At 34.6% G+C, this 23,525-nt stretch overlaps 2 protein-coding genes and 1 pseudogene across 2 annotated transcripts; all 3 read right to left on the bottom strand.

The window, feature by feature from the left end:
* Window positions 1-963: 963 nt before the first annotated feature.
* On the bottom strand, window positions 964-3,407 carry LOC111902623 (U-box domain-containing protein 44-like; annotated as a pseudogene).
* A 7,946-nt stretch (window positions 3,408-11,353) lies between these two features.
* LOC111902642 (disease resistance protein Roq1) lies at window positions 11,354-18,678 on the bottom strand. The gene is made up of 7 exons (XM_023898456.3): window positions 17,239-18,678; window positions 15,377-16,478; window positions 15,086-15,292; window positions 13,795-14,619; window positions 13,145-13,705; window positions 12,505-12,583; window positions 11,354-12,415 (listed from the first exon to the last, which is right to left on the bottom strand). Exons 1-7 carry the CDS (start codon window positions 17,736-17,738, stop codon window positions 12,396-12,398), a joined length of 3,294 nt encoding a protein of 1,097 aa, XP_023754224.1. The 5' UTR covers window positions 17,739-18,678; the 3' UTR covers window positions 11,354-12,395.
* A 2,021-nt stretch (window positions 18,679-20,699) lies between these two features.
* LOC111902658 (putative SNAP25 homologous protein SNAP30) lies at window positions 20,700-22,836 on the bottom strand. The gene is made up of 6 exons (XM_023898475.3): window positions 22,692-22,836; window positions 21,888-22,357; window positions 21,701-21,791; window positions 21,482-21,612; window positions 21,292-21,389; window positions 20,700-21,037 (listed from the first exon to the last, which is right to left on the bottom strand). The coding sequence occupies exons 2-6, from the start codon at window positions 22,302-22,304 to the stop codon at window positions 20,938-20,940; spliced, it is 837 nt and encodes a 278-aa protein (XP_023754243.1). The 5' UTR covers window positions 22,305-22,357; window positions 22,692-22,836; the 3' UTR covers window positions 20,700-20,937.
* Window positions 22,837-23,525: the final 689 nt, after the last annotated feature.

The raw sequence follows: 23,525 nt of genomic DNA, 5'->3' as shown, positions 1-23,525 counted from the left end.
AAGGTTTTTCAAAAAGAAAAAAAGTATTTCTAATACAAGAAAGGGTGTGGTGCATGTAATCGACCGAACTCAAGTAAGGTTTCCCAAAATACCCATACACACTACTAGAAAATAGACCTTTAATGACACGCTTTTTACGACACGCACTAATTAATGATACGCAACAAGGCGTGCTCTAAAAATAATGTCAGATCTTTAGAAATTTGAAGAATTTAGGACGAGCATTTTTGCGTACCCTAAAATTAGTGTCCAATAAAAAATAAATTACAAAGACGGAGTGCCTTTATCTTAAATGTGCGCCCTCTACAAATGTCACTTTATAATTTTTTACTTAAACACGCGTTTTTAAAAGGGGAAATGAAATCCTTAAATTTTCTAAAATTTTGAAGTACCCCGCTTTCCACTCTCTTCTGTAGATCTCCCTTCATTCCATTGCCACCACCAAACCCTAAAAACTCTCCTTATATTAGGGATAAACCACTCTGATTAAAGGAAAAATATCATATCGAGGGTTAATCTCAATATTGCCGACAATAACTTTTTGGAGTCTAAAAGCCCTAATATCATGTCAAACTATGGGTTATGTACAATCAGAGCTTGATGCTAAGGAAACAGAAAGCGACCCAGCCTACCACGAAACCTAAATCTAGGAATGAAGCTATGGAGGAGAAAGGGTTTGCTCTTCTTCCGATTAGCTCAAATATGGTTCAGGGGTTTAATTCATCCGATTGGCTAAAAAAAACCCTAGAGAAATCCAAAACATCATCAACAATAAACCGACATCTTCTGCTAAACCTCACATACGAAGCTTCGATGGTTCCCGATTAGCTCTATTGAAAACCTCGATATGTCCATGTTATCATTATTTGACGATGATGGTTCCCGATCGCTTGTGAAATTGAAGCTTCGAGAGAATCCATTGGATGGATAAGAAGAGGCGAAGACATGGATCAAGGTATGCTTCTACATCACAAGTGATTCACATATGTGGTTATTTTTCCTGAAATTCTCAATTCTTCTGATCTTTTCAATAGCAGGGGAATCGATTGCACAAATTCCAGAGTGAACAGTACATCCTAGCTCCGGTGACGCCAAACAACAGCTAAATAAACTTGATTTCGGCTCCACGGGTCGGGTCAAGCTGCTGGAGCTCTCGGAGAACTGCCGGAGTGAAACTGATATGTTCCGTTTAGTCAAAGATCTTCCAGAATCAGGAAAGTGTACGAGCGTAGTGATAATCCCGGTTTCCGCTACTTTTTTTTTGCAGATCTGGATTTAATGAAACGGTGAATCGACAAAGAGCTCCGGAAGCACTTTCGATCATGAATTCCGGTTTCTAAAATCGATTGGTGAGGATGGAAACGATCAATTTGAGTGCTCTGGCATAGAGAATCCATCACGTCGTTTGAGGGTTTTTTGGAAGGTTAGAGATGACTTCCATTGAAGCGACGCCTTCTTCAACTTTATCGGAAGCTGTTATGATTCTCAACAAAGTCTCCACACATTTAGGCCCAACGTGTTCCTGAAATGTCTCGTCATTCTCACTCCCGTCTTTTATCAAACCACAGAATAGCTTCACGGCGATCGGACGACTGGGTTTTCGTGCTCGCATAACGGAACCAGTACTTGAACCGAAGAGATCTGATGATGAAATTGAACGTAAATGAGCACCGATTGACGATGTAATCAAAGGAGATAAACAGAAAATTGGAAAACTCACCTTCCGTAAAGTTTTCCTAATGTTTGAACCTGGAGGAGATTGAGAAACTACAAGGAACGTTCGAAGAATACTTTGTTGAACATTTGGTCCGTTTAATGAGATGAGAGAGAATAATTTAAAAAGCATCTTCTTCCGATTCCAGAAATGGAATCTCCTGTTGATCTAGTTCACCGGAAGTTAACGATAACGCTAGATTCATAATTGTGGCTACGACCTTTTCAACCACAATCGGCATTGATAAGCTTTCATGGAAGAGTATTCCAAACAACAGATCCACTGCACCTTGTTTGATCATTTTTAATCCATTTTGTGGCACACCTGAGCGTTTTTCCAGGGCTAAAATGGCAGCCTTCTTCATCTCTATATTAACGTGAGAAAGCATAGCAACAAGTGACTCTACTGCTCCGCTTTCACAAACTGTAAGTTTTCCATGATCTGTCATATCAACTTCTGATAATGTCTCCGCCATTTCCCGTTGAACAGTTTCAGACCCTATGTTGATTCGTTTTTTCATCATCAATTTCTATTGAACATTAATTACAGACATTATTGTTTACCTGAAGAAAGAAGGTGAAGTAGAGGTTCAAAATAATTAGCTCTGGCCATTTGCACGATATTTTGAGGAAGAAAAGAGTAATTATCCAAGAGTTTTTTGGCGTCAGTGGCAGCTTGAGGATCATCGCTACCAGATATGGTATAAGAAGAAGTATGCAACCTTGACTACTCCCAATTATGTTTCTTGCCACCTCATTTTCTGATAATTCCATGAGAAATTGCAATGCCAACTTACTTTCTTTGATCTTTCGTGCTAGAGAACACACAATCAATTTGATGCCATCATGCGTTTTCGCTATGGTTTCCTGTAAGTTACCAATCGAAGATTATCAACTTTTAATTCTTTAGAGGTGTTTTGATGTGATTCTAAATTGATTCATACCTTCCTGTCATCGTTGTTGGTTGCAAGGATGCGAAGAATAACGAGAACATGCGATCTAACTTTAAAATTCTTGGTAGAAAGAAGCGAAACAAGAACAGGCAAGTAGTCTTCCATCATCAGCCATTCTTGATGAAGCTCTCTTTCCAAACACAAAACTCGAAGCTTCCCTAACGACACTATCACTTCTTCCTCCTCATTAGAAAGAATCCGCGACTTCATAGAACCAATAAAAATCATCGTGTTTCTATCTCTCCACTCTTCCATCGATTGACGAAGCGTCTTATTAGTCCTCAAACCCGATGCTTTCAACGGCGTCTTCGTAATCGAACAACCATTATTCCCTTCCGCCAACCACTTCTCAATCGCGTACCTCTCAAAGCTATGCCCCGACGGCGTTTCCACCGGATCTTCCATCATGTCGCCGGTGATTGGACAGTAAAACGATTGAAGCAGTTCTAACGGTTGCCGCCCTAACGAGTTTCTCTTACTAAAATACTTCTTTTTTTATATTCACTTTTTTTTTCTTTTAATTATTTCATACAGTTTATTGTTGGTTTATCTAAACTAACTTCAGGCTCAATGTAACTGCTTTATAAAATTCTCATTTAATTTTAGTTATGTAATAATAACAACTTATAAATTTACTAGTTTCAACAGGGAGGAGTTGGATTGAGGATGAGAATCTGTGGTCAGATTATATGTTTTGTGAACTGTCACTTTCCTGCACATCAGGATGTTGTTAACAGGCATAATGACTACACATTGAGTTCATGATACTCCTTTCTGAGTTATGCATAACATATAAAAAAACGAGGAATATCAAAACTGTATCCATGGCAGGTACTTCTCTAGTCTTTTTAACTATTTGTATTTTCTAGTTTCTTTAACTTTTAAATCTATTTTATTTTGTTAATTGAGGTTCTGTTTTTCCAGGTGGACTGCCTTCAGGTGGATGGGGTGCTAAATCTTTTCTACTTAATCACTTTTTCTTAACCATTTGTCTTTTCTGGCATAGTGCTGGGAAAAGTTTTGTTACAGAAATCTTGATGTTACGTAGAGTGTTTTCAATAAGAAAAGTGGCAATTCTTGTTCTTCCCTATGTGTCCATTTGTACAGAGAAGGTCTGGGTATTTTTGTATCTTATTAGTTGAGGATTAGTATTTATGTTCTTGAAGTTCATTATTAGTATGTAAGTGATGCAGGAAGAACATCTTGAAGCCTTACTGGAACCAATTGACAAGCATGTTCGTAGTTAATATGGAAGCCAAGGTGGAGGAACGCTTCCTAATGATACATCTGTTGATGTTTGCAAAATTGAGAAGACAAACTCTACTCAATAGATTGTTGGAAGAGGGGCGTTTGTCAGAAGTTGGGATCATAGTAATTGATGAAGTTCACATGGTAATTTGAATTTCCTTTATTTGAACATTATGATGCAAACAATAAGCTCTTTTTATCATTCATTGTTTCGCAGGTTGGAGATCAGCAAAGGGGGTATCTGTTGGAACTTATATTGACAAAGCTTAGGTATGGAGCTGGTGAAGGCAGGTTGGAGTTTTCAAAAGGAGAATGTTCAGGGTCAAACAGTGGGAAAAGTGACCCCACTCATGGTCTTCAAATTGTTAAAATGAGTGCCACTTCACCTAATGTCAATGCAGTTGCTAATTGGCTTCAAGCAGCTTTGTATCAGACAAATTTCCGACCTGTTGTGTCAACTGGATACACCTCAGAAGAGTTATACACTGAAACAAGTGGCTCGTTGGGTCCTTAGCCTCTTACTTATGGAGATCATGACACACTTTTTATATTACAATGCCCTGAGAATTTGCCACAGTCTTTAAACAACTGCCGAGCTTGCTTGATATGCCAATAGAGAGGTTGTCATATTCTTGATTTGCAACTACAGAGATTGATTGATCCGCTAGTATACTGTATACATTTGCACATGTTGAATATATTGATAAGTTATAGTATTTTGATTTAACTTAGGGACAATGTTTATTCTGTAGACTTTGAATTTACTCCTCTTAATCTGCTAGTATATTGTATACTCATTGAAGAATGCTTGAAAAATTGATGTCAGTTTGTTTAAAAATTGATGTCATTTACTCCGGGAGTTACTTACTCCAAGAGTTACTAGATAGAATGAGCCAACCCACTGCCCATGTGAGTTTTTTTTACCATTTTACCCTTGAATACATAATGGGCGTTTAATTACAGATGGTTCCATTGTTAATGAAAGCTATTTGATGCCAGAGGCAATATTCAATTTTTTTATATATGAAATATACATGTTGATATAGTATACATATGTGTGAGTATAATTGTATGTATGTGTGTTTATACAGGGCAGTGCAAGACAATTATTTCAACGGTTGCAGGGACCAATGGAAGAGGATACACTGAAATCTCATTTTGAAACAACATTACAGAAGGACACACAGGTAGTCTCCCAATAACTTTCTAACTTATTTTATGCTATGCAATTATTATTATTATTATGAATGATTCTACTGTACTCATATAATCATTTTTCTACAAAGAATGATAATCAGGATCCAAAACAGTTGCAGCAGCCTCATACTTCTCATGCATTTGCTCTTTCTCAAGTCATGCCAAATAACCTAAATGGCGGGCCTTTCCTCACGTCAGTTCTCTATTGTACTTTTTACTTCTTCTTTTTTTTAAACTTTTTTTTAATACTATATTCTGCGTAATTACTGAAATAGGCCTCTAGAACTATCCGAACCAAACTGGGAGCTTATAAGTGATGCCATTAACAGCACTTTGCAATTCAAGGTAACTATCATATTTGTTGTGTTGTGTTGGTTCATGATGTGTTGTGTTGGTTCATGATGTACTTCATTCAACCCCAGACCGTATTTTTTATAGTTTTATATTATAATTATGCCTAGAGTATTGCATACCTAAAGAACTATTTGTTAGCTCTACAACACTTTTTGAATCTGAACCTTGTCTTTCATCACTAACACCAGCACCTTTTAAAAGGTGTTGGTGTTAGTGATGAAAGACAAGGTTCAGATTCAAAAAGTGTTGTAGAGCTAACAAATGGTTCTTCAGGTATGCAATACTCTAGGCATAATTATAATATAAAACTATAAAAAATTTCATTTTGTGATATATATTTTTTGTTTTGTTTTGCAGAGGATACTAAAGAGCAAATCTTGCAAAGGATATTTTTTGTTTTGTTTTGCAGAGGATACCCCTCACATTTTCCCAAATTACCCCTTCCTCTACAATGTTTTTTTGTTTCTGTGTATTTTGTGCATCAGGTAAAGTTGATGAAAGAAAGGAATATGAAGCCACTTGATTCAAATCTTGCAGCATTATCAGCAAGATGCAGTAAAGACTTGGAGTTGAATTTGGTTAAGTCATTCTTGAGTGAGATGGGCCAATGTACAACTGCTTATCCATATAATCAGCTGCTTGGAGCATTAGTCTTAAAGAATTATGAAAGACAAGATGCAACTTTATTTAGTTGGAATTTGATGTACAGAGTAGATTAGATGCAAATTTAGATATTGTAAAAAATAGAATTGTATGACACTAAATTTTATGCAATGGATTGTATTTTTTGTATATGATATTTTATTTCTATTATGAGACATTAAATGCAAATTTAATTTAAAAATTAATAAATATATAAATATATTGTTTTTAGAACATTTAAAATTATGATACGCAAAAATGTGTGTCATCTTCATTTATGACATGACCTTTCTTGACAGGGGCTTCCTTGATACGCATTACATGTCATAAACACGCGCATCGTAAGGTTACAACACGCAAATGTGTGTCGTCATCCTTTATGACAGGGCCTTCCTTGATACGCATTGCGTGTCTTAACCGAGCGTTGTAAATGCGCATCATAAATACGCGTCGTAAATGCGCGTCGTCTCTCTTTATGACAGGGCCTTCCTTGACGCGCATTTGCGCGTCGTCTGAGCATTTTACGACGCGCAATGAGCGTCGTAAAAGGCTGTTTTTCTAGTAGTGACATGTTATCTGTTATGCTTTGATCTATGAATTTGTGGAATCGCATGCTAATTAGGGCTAAGGATCTGCTCACTTTTTTCATGTTAGAATGCTAGGAGAGATGCCTTTGTATGCCTATTATATGAGCTTGTAGACTTGCATGCTAGTTCTGATTAGCCAGTGATAGGTTGGCCTATTAGGTGATGCCTGGTAGTCTAGGAAGCATGGGATGTTGGGTTGGGTTGGTTTATATGTGTAAGGCAATCAATAGAGGGAGTGAGAGCTCCTAGTATGTGTTGTAGTAGGTTGGATTGGAGTGATATTGCACGAATGTTGCTTGCTTTGTGTTTTGTGGAACTTCTTGGTGATGGGAGTCAGCTACTAAGTGAATATGTCATGTCACATGTGACAAGGGATGTATAATCTCAGAGTGACGAATTTGACTCTATTGTGCAACTCTTGTTTGAGTCCAACCGTTGTAGGGATGAGTCTGTTACTCGAAGGATTATCTAATCTTGGTTGCATGTGATTGTGTTCATGAGGTAGGTGAATGGCATTAAGGGGAGTTCTTTAGCCGCTGATGGCAGTGTGAGGTCAGGAACCTAGGAAAACCTAGGGATTGCTTCGGTGGGTTTTGTTGAGCTGGGTTAGTGTATGGATTTGAGAAGGTGACTTAGAAGATTCAGGAGGATTCTTGAGGAAAGTATGGATAGGTGTGGAAAGTAGTATTGGGCCCGCACTACTGAAAGCACAGGATCCATACTCGAATCAGGGAGAATCTTGGAGAACCTAAGAAGCCTTTGGGATGAGGATTCTTGGGTATGTTCGGATCTTGTGCATGTTGTTTCGGTATGGTGATGAGTACTCTGGAATGGGATATTTGTATGATCATTTTATGTGTTAGCATGATTATGTGATATTTGTATGTTTCTGGTGGGCGAGGCCTAAGAATAACATATCTGTAATCCAAGAGAGGCTCGATGTCGGGCGAGGCCCACGGCCGAGCGAGACTCGAGAACGGGCGAGGCCCGATGGAGGGAGGGGGTGCAATATGTGATTTATGTATGCATGGTATGTGGTTTATTGGGCAATTCACTAAGCTTCATGCTTACGATTTTCAATTTATGTTTAGGTATTTTGATTTTAAATAGAAGAGCTTAGGATGGTTATAGGGCACACACCATATGTTTCCGCATTATGTGGTTTACTATGATTTGATAATGTTTGATAATCCAAGATCACTTTGGTTTCATGGAAATGATATGTATTAACGATTTATTTATCTAAAAACAAAATTGTGTATGCCATTATTTTGGGGATGTTACATTGGGAACATTATAATTGTTGGGAAAAACGATACCACACCATTCCCCCTCTATAATGGGAAGGTTATCTTCTCTAGTGCTACTATAGATAAGGGCATGCTTCATCTTAACATGAAACTCAAACTCTTAGCAACAGTGTATCGATTTGAGAAGGTGACTTACAGGATTCGGGAGGATTCTTGAGGAAAGTATGGATATGTGTGGAAGGTAGTATTGGGCCTGCACTACTGAAAGCACAGGATCCATACTCGAATCAGGGAGAATCTTGGAGAATCTAAGAAGCCTTTGGGATGAGGATTCTTGGGTATGTTCAGATCTTGTGCATGTTGTTTTGGTATGATGATGAGCACTCAGGAATGGGATATTTGTATGATCATTTTATTTGTTAGCATGATTATGTGATATTTGTATGTGTCTGGTGGACGAGGCCCGATGACAGGCGAGGCCTGAGAATAACAGATCTGTAATCCGAGCGAGACTCAATGCCGGGCGACGCCCAAGGCCGAGTGAGACTTGAGACCAAGCGAGGCCCGATGGAAGGCGAGATCCAGTATGTGATTTATGTATGCATGGTATGTGGTCTCTTGGGGATCTCACTAAGCTTCGTGCTTATGATTTTCAATTTATGTTTCAGGTACTTCGGTTTTCCATGGAAGAGCTTAGGATGGTTATAGGGCACACACCATATGTTTTTTGCATTATGTGGTTTACTCTGATTTGATAATGTTTGATAATCCAAGATCACTTTGGTTTCATGGAAATGATATGTATTAACGATTTATTTATCTAAAAACAAAAAAAAATTATGTCATTATTTTGGGGACGTTACATTAGGAACATTATAATTGTTGGAAAGAACGATACCACACCATTCCCCTCTATAATGTGAAGGTTATCTTTCCGGGTGCTACTATAGATAAGGACATGCTTCATCTTAGCATGGAACTCAAACTCTTAGCAGCAACGGAATCCATCACGTGTTATGCTTCTAAAGCCCTCCAGACGATAAAGTTGAGATTGTAGATCAAAGGAAGAAACTTGGTGATGTCCTACCTAAATTTAAGTGCGTTGTTGGGGTAGTGAAGAAACTATGGGAGGTGTCTGGTTCTAAGTATTGGTCCCCGTGGGTGATTATGGATGAGAATGTGAAGTTTGTGGGTACCATTGTTAATGTTACTAATCTTATGAAGGTGGTAGCATATTATATGGAGCATGTATCCTCTGTGGTAAAGAATTATCTCACATCAAATACAAAGGAGCACAAAGGTTGTATATATGTGGTGATTGTTGTGGTGACTTCAGATTGTGGCAAGGCTAGGAGCAAGATAAAGAGATCTTTTGGAAGCTTTGGATGTTGTGCATCCTTTTCATTCACCTTGAGGACAATGTGAAAGTTTGAGTCGGCAGTATTGATAAGCCCCAACTTTACTGGTTTATGGCCAAGGGGTATTTTAGTACTTTTGACATTATTTTCGGGTTTTACTTTAGTGGTAGACATGGTTGGTGGGGATAACATCGTTTGTGTCTGTTGAGCTGGAATTCCTCCTTGTCTTATCCTAGTCTTAGTAGTATTTATATCTTGTTAAAAGGTAGAATGAGGTAACTAAGAATTAATTTGTTACAGAAGAGGAAATTATGTAAATTAAAATTTCTTTAAGATTTCTATAAAAGCATCTAGTTTTAAATCATATTCTAAGAAGCAAATATATCCGATTTCCCTTCTCTCCTTTATCAAGCTCATCTACCAATGTAAAGCTTCAAGGAACTAAATTGAACATAAATTTATATTAAACATCAAGGAAAATGAGTGAGTTAGGATAACCATCAATATTCGTAAGTGAGTTACAATTCCTAATTTAATTTAAATAACATTTAACAAACGGTTATACTTGACATGATGCTAATAATCCAAGGGCCATCCAATAATACTACAATATGTAAGCATCAAACCTCTTGAATTCCGTCTTTGACTTATGCATTATGGCTAAGATGGATGCTTCCAAGGTCACACGTTTATCTTTCTTTTCTTTTTTTCCTTTACCAAAATAAATATGAAATCTTGGACACACTATCTCAGCCATCTAACGCTTATGTAATGTGTTAAAGATGCACATGAGAGTGGTCTGAACTTAGGTAGGTGTTCAAATCTTTCATTATGAGTTTGATATAATGGGAGTGTTTCTTCAACTTTTGAGCATGTTGATTGTGAAGGAACTTGTAGAACAAATGTAGTTTTGCACCTATAAAAGGATGAAAGAGCATAAAAACTGTTATATGTGCTCAAGCCGTAAAATTGTATATTAGGCATCACATCTCTTGTAATAAAGAGTAATCTTGTATTTGCACTTGTACAAATAGATATAGATTTGAATGTTAAATTGAGTGGTTGTCACTTTACAGTTGAGATAGCAGAAACTTTAACTGTTAAGACGCATGTCTTTCCATTGGGTCATTTATCAATACAAAACAAGATTTAAAAACATTGGAAGCAAAACATGTTATTTTAAGAGGAGAAGTACCATAGTAATCGGTGGACAGGCAATTCATTTGGGTAGGGCTACAATTGAATAGTAGATTATTGCAGCAAAAGGATATCGAGTCGTTTAGGAGTTTAGTGTTATACTAAACTGAATCCAAGTACTCTTAGGTCAAAGTGCCAAACTAATGGTCTACGCTTCAAAATTTAACATAGGGTAACAAACGGTCTAAGCTTCAAAATTTAATTTAGGAAAATCGATGAAAATCGAAAAATTAAACCCACATTGTAAATACCTTCAAAACAAAAAGTATATGTAACCCAAACCGACCCCTAAAATATCATTGCTCATGTTTGTGAGAGAATTGAACAATTTCTTACCAAGTCTTTTGTTTCCTGCCGTTCCGTAGGGTGATTTGGAGGGTTTTATGATGACCTATTTTACATGAGCTTTGACTATTTTACATAGTTTAAATTTATTTTATACCAATTTAAATTATATTGTGTTATATCTTTTTAAATTTATTTTACAAATTTACGTTTAGTTTATTATATTTGTAACTGCAAAGTAATATTTATGATTTTTTTAGTGTCTTTTTTATTTTATTATGAATTATATTGTTTTATAATTTTATATATACCAAAAATGAATGAAATTAAAAATGTTACAAAATAAACAAAATAAAAAGATAAAAACATATAAATAATGTTTTAAAAATAAAAACAAGTGGTTAATAAGAGAACTATAAATATGATAATGATATGTAAGCAGACACACAAATCAACACAGAAATCAACGATATAATTTTCTTTTTATTTGACACATAATTCAATGTGAACCTAGTTGAGTTCAACAACCCAGAAGAGTCGTTAACATCATTGTATCCTGGAAAATAAACGTCTAGTGGGGGTCAAATTTATTTTAAGAAAACTATGTCAAACACAAAGTTTCTTGTTTTTCAAGTTGATCTTTATGTTTTTTCTGGTTTGTTTTCATTCAAATGTTCTACAATATTTTGAGTATCAATAGGAGCCTGGCACAAGAAACCACATTTAGTGAAAAGTATCTCATAATCTTCTATAGGTTTATATTTCCTCATCACTGACAACTAATTAATAATTACTAGCCTAGACAAATGTATACTTAGGTGTTATTTGTTTTTTAGAAGTCAAAATATCTGCAGTTTGCGGACCACATCTGCAAGCCACTGCAGCAGAAGAGGTGGATCAAATGTCTACAGTCTGCAATAAGAATACTGTTTGTTTTTAACGTCTGCGGCTGTTGAAATAAATTGAATTTTAAAACTTAATTTCATGTAATAAACATTAAAAATGCATTTTCAGCAAAAAAAAAAAAAAAAAAAAAATTGCACGGTGACCCATGTTTTTTTTTGTTTAGATTAAAATGAGGTTTGAAGACCTTTGAAGACAGTGGCCCATGTCTGCGCCAAGAAGACCTCGCGCAGATGTTTTTTGATCTATGTACTTCTAAAAAACAAACACTGTCATATGTCTGCGCAGCGCAGACAAAAGTGGTTGCGCAGATCTTCACACAAAAAACAAACAGCCCCTTAGTGAGTTTGTAGCAAATGTTAATATCTGGTGGTGGTGATTATTATTCGGCTTTCTCTTCCTGGCCAAACTAATTATGTGACGTGCTCAAAGCCTTTTGTTTATCAATTAGAATATTTGTATAAAAAGCTTTTCAGGTACAACCATACAAGTATGTATATGTCTTGTAGAGCGCATGTACCTACTACATCTTTTCTTGTACATTGACAATTTCCCACATGAGTTCTTGAAACGTACTTCAATATACATGTACCGAATGCATCTTTTCCTTATATGCTTCCAATATCCATCAAAGAACTCAGCAAATTACACCACCTTTGGAATAGTAGGCCATGTAATGGTTCAACGTCAATTTTTTGCTTTCCATGTCTATAGAAAAGTACTGTTCCCTATACATAAAATTTTCAAGACAAAGTTAAGTCAAACTTATGGTACTCAAATGCAAACAATATGAAAACAAAACTAACACAAAATAAACCTATAAGGGTGGCAACTGTCGTGAAAGTCTGCATTTCTTTTATATTGTGTACATTCAACTCCAGTGTCAATTGCTGCAACTGAAACAAAGAAATAAAATCAAACAATGAATGTTAAATTCAAGAAAGAAATTAATGAGGCTATAAAGACTAATTCTGATCGATTTTATTTTTGCAGCATATAGAGACAACATGCTCTTCATCTGTAATACCCAGTCGAAGCTATTTCAGTTTAATTATCTTTCCTAATTTTGACTTCACTTTTTGTAAAAAAGGTATGATTTCAGAATAGCAAACAAATATTGTTTTTTTAATGGAATATCCCATTGAATGTTGGAATATGTAAAGAATCAATTAACAAAACTTTTATATGTTGGAATAGTATATGTAGAGAATCAACTTCTTTAAGTAATTATTAAGTTTTTGTAAAGAAAAAATTAACAAGAAAATAAATGAATTACTCTAATAATTATTTATAATCCTTGTTATTATTAGTAGAATCAAGGGGATAGTGGGAAACAAGGGAGGCAGATGGAAATGTCATTTTCTTAGAATTTGGTATTCAAAAAAGTAAATGTTAATGAGAATAACGCAAAATAAAAAGTTGAGAATAAACGATGAAATAGCGAATACTTCACTGACCCGTGGGTAGAGGTAAGGTTGCCATGAAATCTTGATAGAAGAAGGTGAATCATGTTGGATCATAAATGTAGTTTCATCCTCAAGTTCCTTGTCCCAAAATTCTGAGCAATCTGTTTTTTGCACCTCATCACCTTTAATTTTCCTAGGAACTAGCTCAACTCCAAAATTACTCTGAGCTGAAGCCGAACTGCAGCCCATGTCTATGGAAAATGAAATCTTATTGCATGAGGAATTCCACCATGTGGTGTGCCTCAATGAACTAAAGGAAACATATCCCACATATGTCTTTGTTTCACGATATTCAAGACCCGATGCTTCATTAGATTCCTCACAAATCTCAGATCGAGAATCTTCATCTACCTCCCACTCGATTTTTATGTAAAGATATGGAGCATTTATTTTGGTAAGAAAGCATATTAAGAATCCACAAAAGTGATTAGACCAATCATGTGGAAGATGCAGTACAAATGTTTTCCACCTAAAGAGCCTACCAACAAACCCCTTTGGAATCATCTGACGTTCAAGAGCAACACTGATAAAATGATCTTCAAGAGCATTTCCCTGCAATGAAAACAACACATTCGTTTATGGTTATTATGTTTGGGTTTATATGATAATGATTGAAATTCCAAAGGTAAGTAGAGTCGAACCTCGAGCATGGAGTCTAGTAATATGTCACCAACAAGTTTGTTCTCCCCCCAAAGTGAGACTTTCCACAACCATCTACATTTTGAAATATCACCAAAGGTTTCAAGTGATCTACAATAATCCGCCTTAACAACAGCTATACTTGATGGAAGCTCTGACAATTCTGTAAGTTCTTTGCAGTATGACACGTTGAGCCATTTGAGTTGGGGAAGTCGCATGCGACTAAAACTTAATCTTGAAAACTTATTTCCTTCTAGATTGAGTTCTTCCAAGTTGGGTAAATCCCAAATGGCATAGTCAATGTCTTTATCTCCCACACTGCAGTATGAAAGATTCAACTTTCTTATATGGTTGTTCATGTTGTTGAGAGGTACACAAGGCTCCTGTAAACTACACTCTACATCATTGAGGTCCTTATGTGGTTTCTTAACTTCTACAACACCACACATCCACCACGTAACCAAAATGTTTGTTGAAAGTTTTTTATAGGATGCAACTTCTTTCCCACCATTATCCAAATGAAGATATGGTAATTTGTCCATGTTTTGTGGGATCTCTACGAGCTTAACAAGTTTGGGGCAATGTGATACTGAAAGGGACTCGAGTTTCTTTAGTCGGGTAAGGGGTGGAAATATCTTAAGATTGGCACAATATTTTATAGATAAGAAAACAAGCCTTTCCAAGCGTCCTATCGATGGATGAATCTCTTTTAAACAGTGACATACATGAAGAGTAAATCTTTCAAGATTTGGAAGTCCGTCAAAATCTGGTGTCTTGATTAGGTTTTTCAAATCAGCAAGTTCCATGATTTTCAAATTCGGCAAATGCTGTTGTATACAAGTGACAAGTCAAAAGTATATCAAGGTAACAGAAACAACAACAATAACAAGTATGCTTCTTAATGAGACCTCCACCAAGAAAAAGTCTGTTAAAGATTTTCTTTTATAGGATTCAACTTCTTACCCACTATTAAAAGGAATGAAAAACTAGAAATGGGGAGGTCAAACGAGAACCATTATGAAATCGAGAACACGAGAACAAGGTTTAATCACATGTGACTAGCGTAATTAATCACATAACTCAATCCAAATAACACTAATAACAAATAAACTGGAAAGGTTATTTGGTTGACCCAAACGATGAACACTGATAACTTGGAGAAAGAAGACTCCTAACAAGCCTAATGTTTATAATTCATGTTGTTTAACAGTGAACGTCATGTGATGTAGAACTTACAATTCATACATCATATTTATTCCTAAAATTTTGATATTTCTCAACCAAAAAAATTACCTTGTAACCCTTCCAAAGTTGTTTTGGCGATATGCCATCCAATGTTAGACAACAAAGCTCACTTGGTAGAAAGTTACTAGGAAACGGACTCGCAAGGTCACCTCTCCAATAAATCCACCGAAGGTTTTTCATGTTTGCAATAATCTTAGGAACAGGTTCTACTAGATCATAACTATTGCATTGTATTGCTTCAACCATGTCAAGTTCCTGTGACACAAACAAAATGGTGTCATAGTTCATTTAAAACTGTTTCTTTATACATGTATCATGCAAAGCTAGCTTAACCATTACCTTTGTCGCATCCATAACACATATTTTGAGAAGGTCTTCCTTCTTCCAAACTCTACTATGTTTTTCAGGATTTTTTGGGTGTTTCCCTCTAACAATGTAGTGTGCCATTTCTTGCACCAGATCATGCAAATCAAACCTTCCTTCCGAAATGGTTATGAGAGCCTTTTCTATCAAAACCTTTATGCCTATAACAGGGTAAAAACCAAAAGCATGAAAGGTTGCCATTATCCTTTCATTTTTATACTCCCTTCTGAAGAAACATGCAATATCAAGGAACAACTCTTTCTCAACCGGTTTAAGTCCATCATAGCTGATTTTTAGTTTTTCCACAATATCAGACTCTGGGATCTCTTTCAATCTGGCTAATGCACTCCTCCACTCAATAATGTCTTTGTCACACAGAAAAGAACCCAGAATCGTAAGTGCTAATGGGAGGCCACCAGCATAAGAAACCACATCACTTGAAAGCAGGGCAAAATCTTTCATAGGTCTATAATCCCGAAGTGCATGCTTGCTAAAGAGCTTAATAGCCTCATCATCATTTAACAAGCTAATATTGTGTATGACATCTACTTTGTGAGCATTTAACAAATGCTCATCTCTAGTTGTTATTATTATCCGGCTTCCATCACCGAACCAATCATGTGATCCAGCTAATGCTTTTAGTTGGTCAAAGTGATCGACATCATCAAGAACAATCAAGACCTTTCTATGGCACAACCTATCCCTTATCATGCATCTTCCTTCTTCAACTCTATGCACTTCCATTTCTTTTTGTTTCAACACTTTTAAAAGAATTTTTTCTTGTAACTTTTGCAAACCATACTTGCTTGATTCGTCTCGAATGTTTTCAACGAAGCAAGAACCATCAAAGTTGCTAGAGATTTCACTATAAACATAAGATGCAAGAGTAGTCTTACCACCACCCCCAACCCCCCATATCCCAATCATACGCACACCACGTGAGTCAATTTGTAACTTTGATTTAAATTCTTGCACACGAGCCTCTATTCCAATCAGGTTTTCATTTGCATTTGAAGTTGCTAGATGCAACCTATGTGAAATTGTGTCAACAATTTCTTTGATGCCTTGTGCTTCATGCCTAAAAATTCAATATACAAGGATAATTAGTATATGCACGGATTGACAAAAGAGATCATTTGTTTTATGCTCCATGAAATAATGAAAAAGCATAACAACCCTTTATATATCACATTCAAAGTAGAATTCATAAAATTAATATCACAAGTAGTTTGTAAGTTGTAACAATTTTCTCAGGGAAGATCAAATTGTTTCAAATATGAAAAAGTAAAGCAAGATAAATTTGTGGTTGTAGCTTGAAATGACATGTTAGTACAGTACAGAATTAGAATAAGACCTCAATGAAATCTATCAGAACTTATTTTCAGCTTATCTGTAATCCTAGGACTTGGGAATCATGTAACATACAAATTTCCTAATATACTCAAACTTGTATTTGTCATATAGAAAAAGAGACTGAAGTTTAAAATGTTAATGGGAGCCTAAGCCTACTAGCATAAGAAACCACGTCTAGTAAAGAGTATCTCATAATCTTCTACCAGTTTATATTCCTCATATGCATGTCAAACAAAAAGCTAAATAGCCTCAACTTTTGACAATGTCTAATTTATGATGTCTTAGCACAGTCATGGTGATTATTATTCAACACTAGTCACCAAACAGATCAACTGACCTAGTCAAAGCCTCTGTTTATCCAATTATTCATCATCTAGAATAATTAGTACAACTGTATAAAAAGCTTATAACGTTTAAGTATAAATGTACTGTGGAGCACACATATCCTAAGCATAAAAGAGTGAAAAAACACAGAAGAACATTACCCGTTGGCTATTTGCTTGGTTTCCCATCCAGAAAGGTTACTTGCATCCACTAGTGCTTTTCTCCAAGATCCAACCTTGTCATTGTTCTCTAACCCATGTTTGAAAAATGCTTCTCCATAATTCTGTTTTTGTTTTCGCACTACAGAGGGCTCCACATCATAAAATATGGGCATAACAATTTGCCCTTTCCTATCCTTGCATTTCATAATGTATGCAAGTTCATCTAAGCACCATGAAGAATCTGCATAATTTTTAGAGAATATAATGATGACAATCTGCGATTCTTCAATAGCCTTCATAAGGGTAGGACCGATTGATTCTCCCTGAGGAAGTGTTTCGTCGTCCTTGTAAGTGTAGATCCCTTGTTGTACAAGAGCTGTGTACAAATGATCCACAAAAGTCTTACGCGTGTCTTCCCCTCTAAAGCTAAGAAAAACATGGTACTTCCACAGCGGAGAAGAAAAGGCTAGAGCAGAAGGAGAAGATGATGAAGATGCCATCAATGTGTTTTAACTTCCAAGATCACCACCTTCTGATGTTGAGATAAATGTCAGGGGTTTTAGCACCTCAATGAAATGACCTATATAGAGAGAGAAAGAAAGAAACAGAGAGATGTGAGTTTCCAAGAAATTTCCAGTTTACCAAAAGCTCAAGAAGAAATTTCCACTTTACCAAAAGCTAAAGAAATATCTCATCACCACATATTTATAAAGGGACTTGTATTCACATTCATGATCTGTTGTCACAGAATATAGGTTAAACTGCAAAAATAGTCCTATGATTTGTCATCTTTCTGGTTTTGGTCCTTAAAAAGTTATTTTTTCTATGTATAGTCCTCATTTCAATGTTTTTTTTTCTGGTTTTGGTTCTCCCATCTAACAATTCTACTAGAAGTCTATAATCAGTTAAATCTTTATCAATCGACTCTATCACTATACTGCGCTTATATTTTTAAACTTTTTTTTTTATATTTTTCATAATTATATTATAGTTCATCATCTTCTTCGTATTATTTTGTTCAAAAACCCACCACCCTTTAATTTGTCGCCGGCCTTTATCATCATCGAGAACCCAACCACCATGTATTTACAATTACTAACCAATAATTTTGACCATCCAACCTTCTCCGCAACTCCTGATTTTACTACTTCCTATCGTTATCATCTTCTTCGAGTTTAAACCCTATGTTCGACATAGATTAAAGGACTGAATCGAATTGAATCGATCCTCCAAAACACCCCCTGAAACACTGTTCTTCTTCTGCGACATCATCATTAGTTGTTCTTCCTCCCCTCGAAACCCCTGCGTCGGACTCTTAAACCCCATTTAATCACCCCCACCAGACTCCGATACCGGATCCAGCCCTACCCTTTTGGAAACCTCGAACAGTCTTGAACAGAATTGAAGAGGAAGTTTATGCACGTCAATAATGTTGTACGTAATTTAGCTTCTTTTTCCACTGGACCGCGGTACGTACTTTAAACTTTAAAGTGAATCGGATGCTTGAAATCTGGTGCTAGACCATCTCCAATGCATTGAACTCATATGAGTTCAATGGATTGACACATATACATTCCACTTACTATACAACTTTACCCATTAAACTCTATACTTCATTAAACTCTATACAATTTAATGGATTATCATATTATTTATTATTTTCTTTTTCTTTATTGTTATTTTAAAAAAAATTAATTAGCATGAAATTAAAAATTAAAAACACAATTAAAATTAACATTAATTTAAAATAAAAAATAAAAAATAATATATATATATATATATATATATATATATATATATATATATATATATGTGTGTGTGTGAGGAGAGAGAATATAGAGTTCAATGGGGATTGAACTCCCCATTCCATTGAATCCTAGTCATTTTCTTACAATGGGGATTTTGGGTTTAATGAGATTAAACTCCCCATTAAACCCTCCATTGAACTCCCATTGGAGATGGCCTAATGTGAACCGAATGTCCTAAGCCGCCCGGTCAACACGTTGGTCAATATGGTCGATCATGCAAGCCCCATCTTTTACAAAGGGCCCAAAATTTTCATAGGTTATGAAATTTATAATCGTTTTTTTTATTTATTTAAATAAAATAAGATTAGTATAAGTTTTGGGGCCAAATTAGATGCAAGATTGGAGCCTAGAGTATAGGTGGATGGGAGTACGTTCAATTTCCATTGATAGCTCATTTCATGAAAATCCAAATAAAAAGGAAAAAGGGTGTTTTACATTCCTTTTAAAATGAGTTTTAAATTTTTAATTTTATTCAAAATCAAAAAAGTCCAAAAATATTTGGCAAATAAAAAAGTTTATTTAAAACTACTTTTTGCCATAAACAAAAAGGAGTTTTTTCAAAGGTTATATAATTTTTTTGTGACTTTTGACTTTTAATTTTTAAAAGTTTTAAAATTCAAGCCAAACATATTTTAAACACATCATTTTAAACTAAAGATAAAAATCGAATTGTCAACACTCAACATTCAATCACATCTCAGGTTTGTTTTGATTGGATAGTCAAATATAAGTTTCTGTTTTTTGTTTGTTTTATATGATTATATTTGCATCTCAAATTTGATAATAGATTATTAGCAATTAGGTTTAATTTTTCTCTCTTTACGGATTTGGTCATTTGGAATATGTTTAATAGTGTAATGACATTAGGAAGTTTAAGTTTGTTGAATTTATTTGACTATTGTTCATTTGTTTGGAAACTTGAAGATTTAGAAATTGATAATTTATTATATGTGATTTCTTAATTCTTCCAAGTTTCAACTCGTACCACAGTGAAAATGAGGTTTTTTATTGTGATTTCTCAAATCTCAATTTTCATTTGTATTTGGTTTTGGGTCTTTTATTCTACACAAGTATAGTAGTAGTATAAGCTAAATATTTTTACTTCCTACAGCGAAAAATACTTTTTACTTATTTTTTAAAGTGATTTCCCAAACTTCTTTTTCCAACTGTATTAAGTCATCCAAAAGTGAATAGTTTTATTTAGGATTGTAGAATTTTGTTATTTATTTCTAATCGATATTTGAATACAATGATTATATTTATGTTTTAATTTGAATTTTTTTCTTATATGTTTTAGTTTTTACCATGATTTTTGAAGGTTCAAGTCTTGAAGGGTATTTTAAAAAATAAAATAAAAAAAAACTACATATTAACTGAACTATCGATAATTCTAAATTTCTAGCATTAATGTGTTTTCTTTTTCTACTAGTTATTTACTTTATCATATATATATATATATATATATATATATATATATATATATATATATATATATATATATATATATATTGCAATGTTTCTTAAAATTGGAATTTTATAAATGATTTAACTATTTTCTGTCTTTGAGAGGGTTGGGGACCTTCTTTCCTTTAGTCCCTGGCCCAAAATATCTTTTGGGCCTGATCCTAAATCCAATTTTAAAAACAAAAAAACTTGAATCAATCAACATATATTACAACTAGATCGAGGTTTAAAATATATACAAAGCTCATCCCAAGATGCAACCTTGGCTCGAAGCTTAGCTATTAATGTCCCAAGCATCTAAAGTAAATTTCTATACATGATGAAAGATTTTGCATTTATAATGCAATTTATTTATATACCAAAAGGAATTTTAAAAAAAAATAGATACAACAACATGGAATCGGAATGAAGTTGGACTGTGCTTCAATTATTTATCGAGCAATTTACGTGCACGTGTGTTCGCACCTTTGACTCGTGTGTTTATCTCGTCAACATCCTCTGAAAGATCATCAAGAGCCTTGTTTTGCCTGCGTTCCAAGAAAACAACCCATGAACCAGATGTAACTAACTCAAAACAATAAACATGTTTTATATTTTCAGTACATATATCAAATGTTACAAATAGTTATCCTATTTATATTTTTAACATTTTATAAGGGTAAATGTCCAAAATACCCTTTTTACTTTCTACATATTTTACAAAATTAACATCAAGTTCAATCATTAAAAAGGTGCAAGGGCCATTATAGTAAAAAAAATTAGAGGAAAAAGAAAAACAAACCTGTCGAGTTCAGATCCCATCTCGGTAGCCATTCCTTTCAAATCACCCAATATATCACTTAAATCATCCAACGCCTCGTCTTGCTTTTCCTTTTCCACCTGATTTTTTTTTTTTTTTTAAAGAATAATAAGATTACATAAAATACAACAACAATAGCATATTGTAATAAATGGTGTCAACATATATATACCTCAACTTTCTGCATGGCACTCTTTGCTTCACCATGACCTTTCTTGTTGTCCTTCTTCCCCTTGTGTCCTTGTTCCAAACCCAACTTTTCTCTTTGCTCCTTACTTGCTTTCTTGTCTCCTTTTCCATTATCTAGCAAAACACAATATACTCAATTAAGATGAAATTAATAAAAGTTCACTCAAAAATTAATTAAACTAATTGGATTGAAATTACAAACCTATTGGCTCTGGCCCTTTAATTTCCTTCCCCTTCTTTGGCTTCCATGTCATGGAAAACATGCCTCCAAGGCTTCCTAATATCTTTTCACCCTGTAAAAACACATTTATGATCAAGAAACACGTTCTTTAATTCTGTTGATTCTATATTGAAGTAGATTGTTGTATCTAAATAGAAGAAAACTTTACTCTACTCAAATCTTTTTCCATGTCAGCAGCCTTCTCATGGGTCCTATGAATCTGCTCTCCTTGAGCATGTAAAGTATCAAGGGTCTTTCCAGCATCCGATTTAATATCTTCTGCAATCTTCAAGGCATTGTTTACACTTTTTGTAGTTTCTTGAGCTTGATCCACAGCATAATGTTCTAATTCCTGATTAGACATGCCATCGAGCTCAGCTTTACTTTTTTTCTTGATTGTTGTTTTCTTTTTCCCGAAGAAGTCGTCATCATCGTCGTCATCATCAATAGGGTTACTTTTTCCTGGGGGTGCAGAAGTTTTTTTGGCAGCTTCTTTCTTATCTGCTTGTTTCTTATCTGTTTCTTTTTTATCTGCTTCGGTTTCTGCTGGTTTAGCAGCAGGAGGAGGCGCTCTTCTAAAGAACATGTTTGTAGATTAGATTATACCTATACTAAACCTAGATTGTTCAGCAATAATACCTGAATTTGAGAAAAATTATGTCAATTCTGGACTTGAAATAACAATCTGATTGTGTTTAAACGATTAACAAGTATATATATCAGCCACAATGTTAGCAATTTAGGTCTAACGTTACGTAGATTTATAGCAAATTCACCATTGTATACATCTTCGAGTTTGTAGCATATGTTGCAGAATCATCAGAGTTTGATGTTGAAAATTAATTTAATCGTTTCGATCCTATATTTCAAAGTTATGTGGTGTCTGATAAACAAATGTTCATTGAGTTCAACATTTTGCACGATTGCATGAGAATAAGCACACTTATCAAACAGAATAAACAAAAAAAATCACCTGACCAATGTACAAAAACGAGGAACAATTACCCTCCGGCCGACCAAATTTATTTTCCTTTATTCTAATGGTGGAGGGAGAGAAAACGGGAAAGAGTCTTCTCTCCAATATACAGATTAATCGACCGATGAAATGCGAGATTGTATTTTGAAATTTGGTGGTTTTGAGGTTGACATTAATCGCTCTAAAATCACAGAGATGATTGAGTGGCATTGCGAAATTTCGTGCTGGTTTTTGCAAAATTGTTTGTTCCGCCATATTTGAGTTCTTTTACGAAAATAATGCAAAATTGCAAAGTAAATATATATATATATATATATATATATATATATATATATATATATATATATATATATATATATATATATATATATATATATATATATTCCGAATAGTAATAATGTAATATGATGTTATTAGTTTTTTGAGAAAATTGCAAAAATAGTCCTTGGGCTTGGGATATGTACTCAATTTCGTATAGTAAATATCAACATTGCAAGTTCCGTCCTTTTAGACTAGTTGTATTGTGATTTTGGTCCTTTTAGACTTTGGTCCTATCATTGTGGTTTTGGTGTATCCAAACTAAAATCACTATTATACATTTTTTTTAATGGGTATATTTGGCAAAAGTAGCTATTAGCTGGAAGCGGATAGCGGTTAGCTGGTAGCGTGTAGCGGGTAACTGGTAACAGGAAGCTGTAGCTTTTATTTGTTATATGAATGTTTAGCAAAAAATAGTTGGAAACTTTTGAAATATATAAAATTACATAAAATAACAATTGATTAAAAATAAATAAATATATAAATATATTTTTAAGGGTAATTATGGAAATT

Source organism: Lactuca sativa, chromosome 8, assembly GCF_002870075.4.
Source record: "Lactuca sativa cultivar Salinas chromosome 8, Lsat_Salinas_v11, whole genome shotgun sequence".
Lineage (NCBI taxonomy): Eukaryota > Viridiplantae > Streptophyta > Magnoliopsida > Asterales > Asteraceae > Lactuca > Lactuca sativa.
The sequence above is the reverse complement of the archived record's forward strand: the minus strand, read 5'-3'. Positions and strand labels throughout refer to the sequence as shown.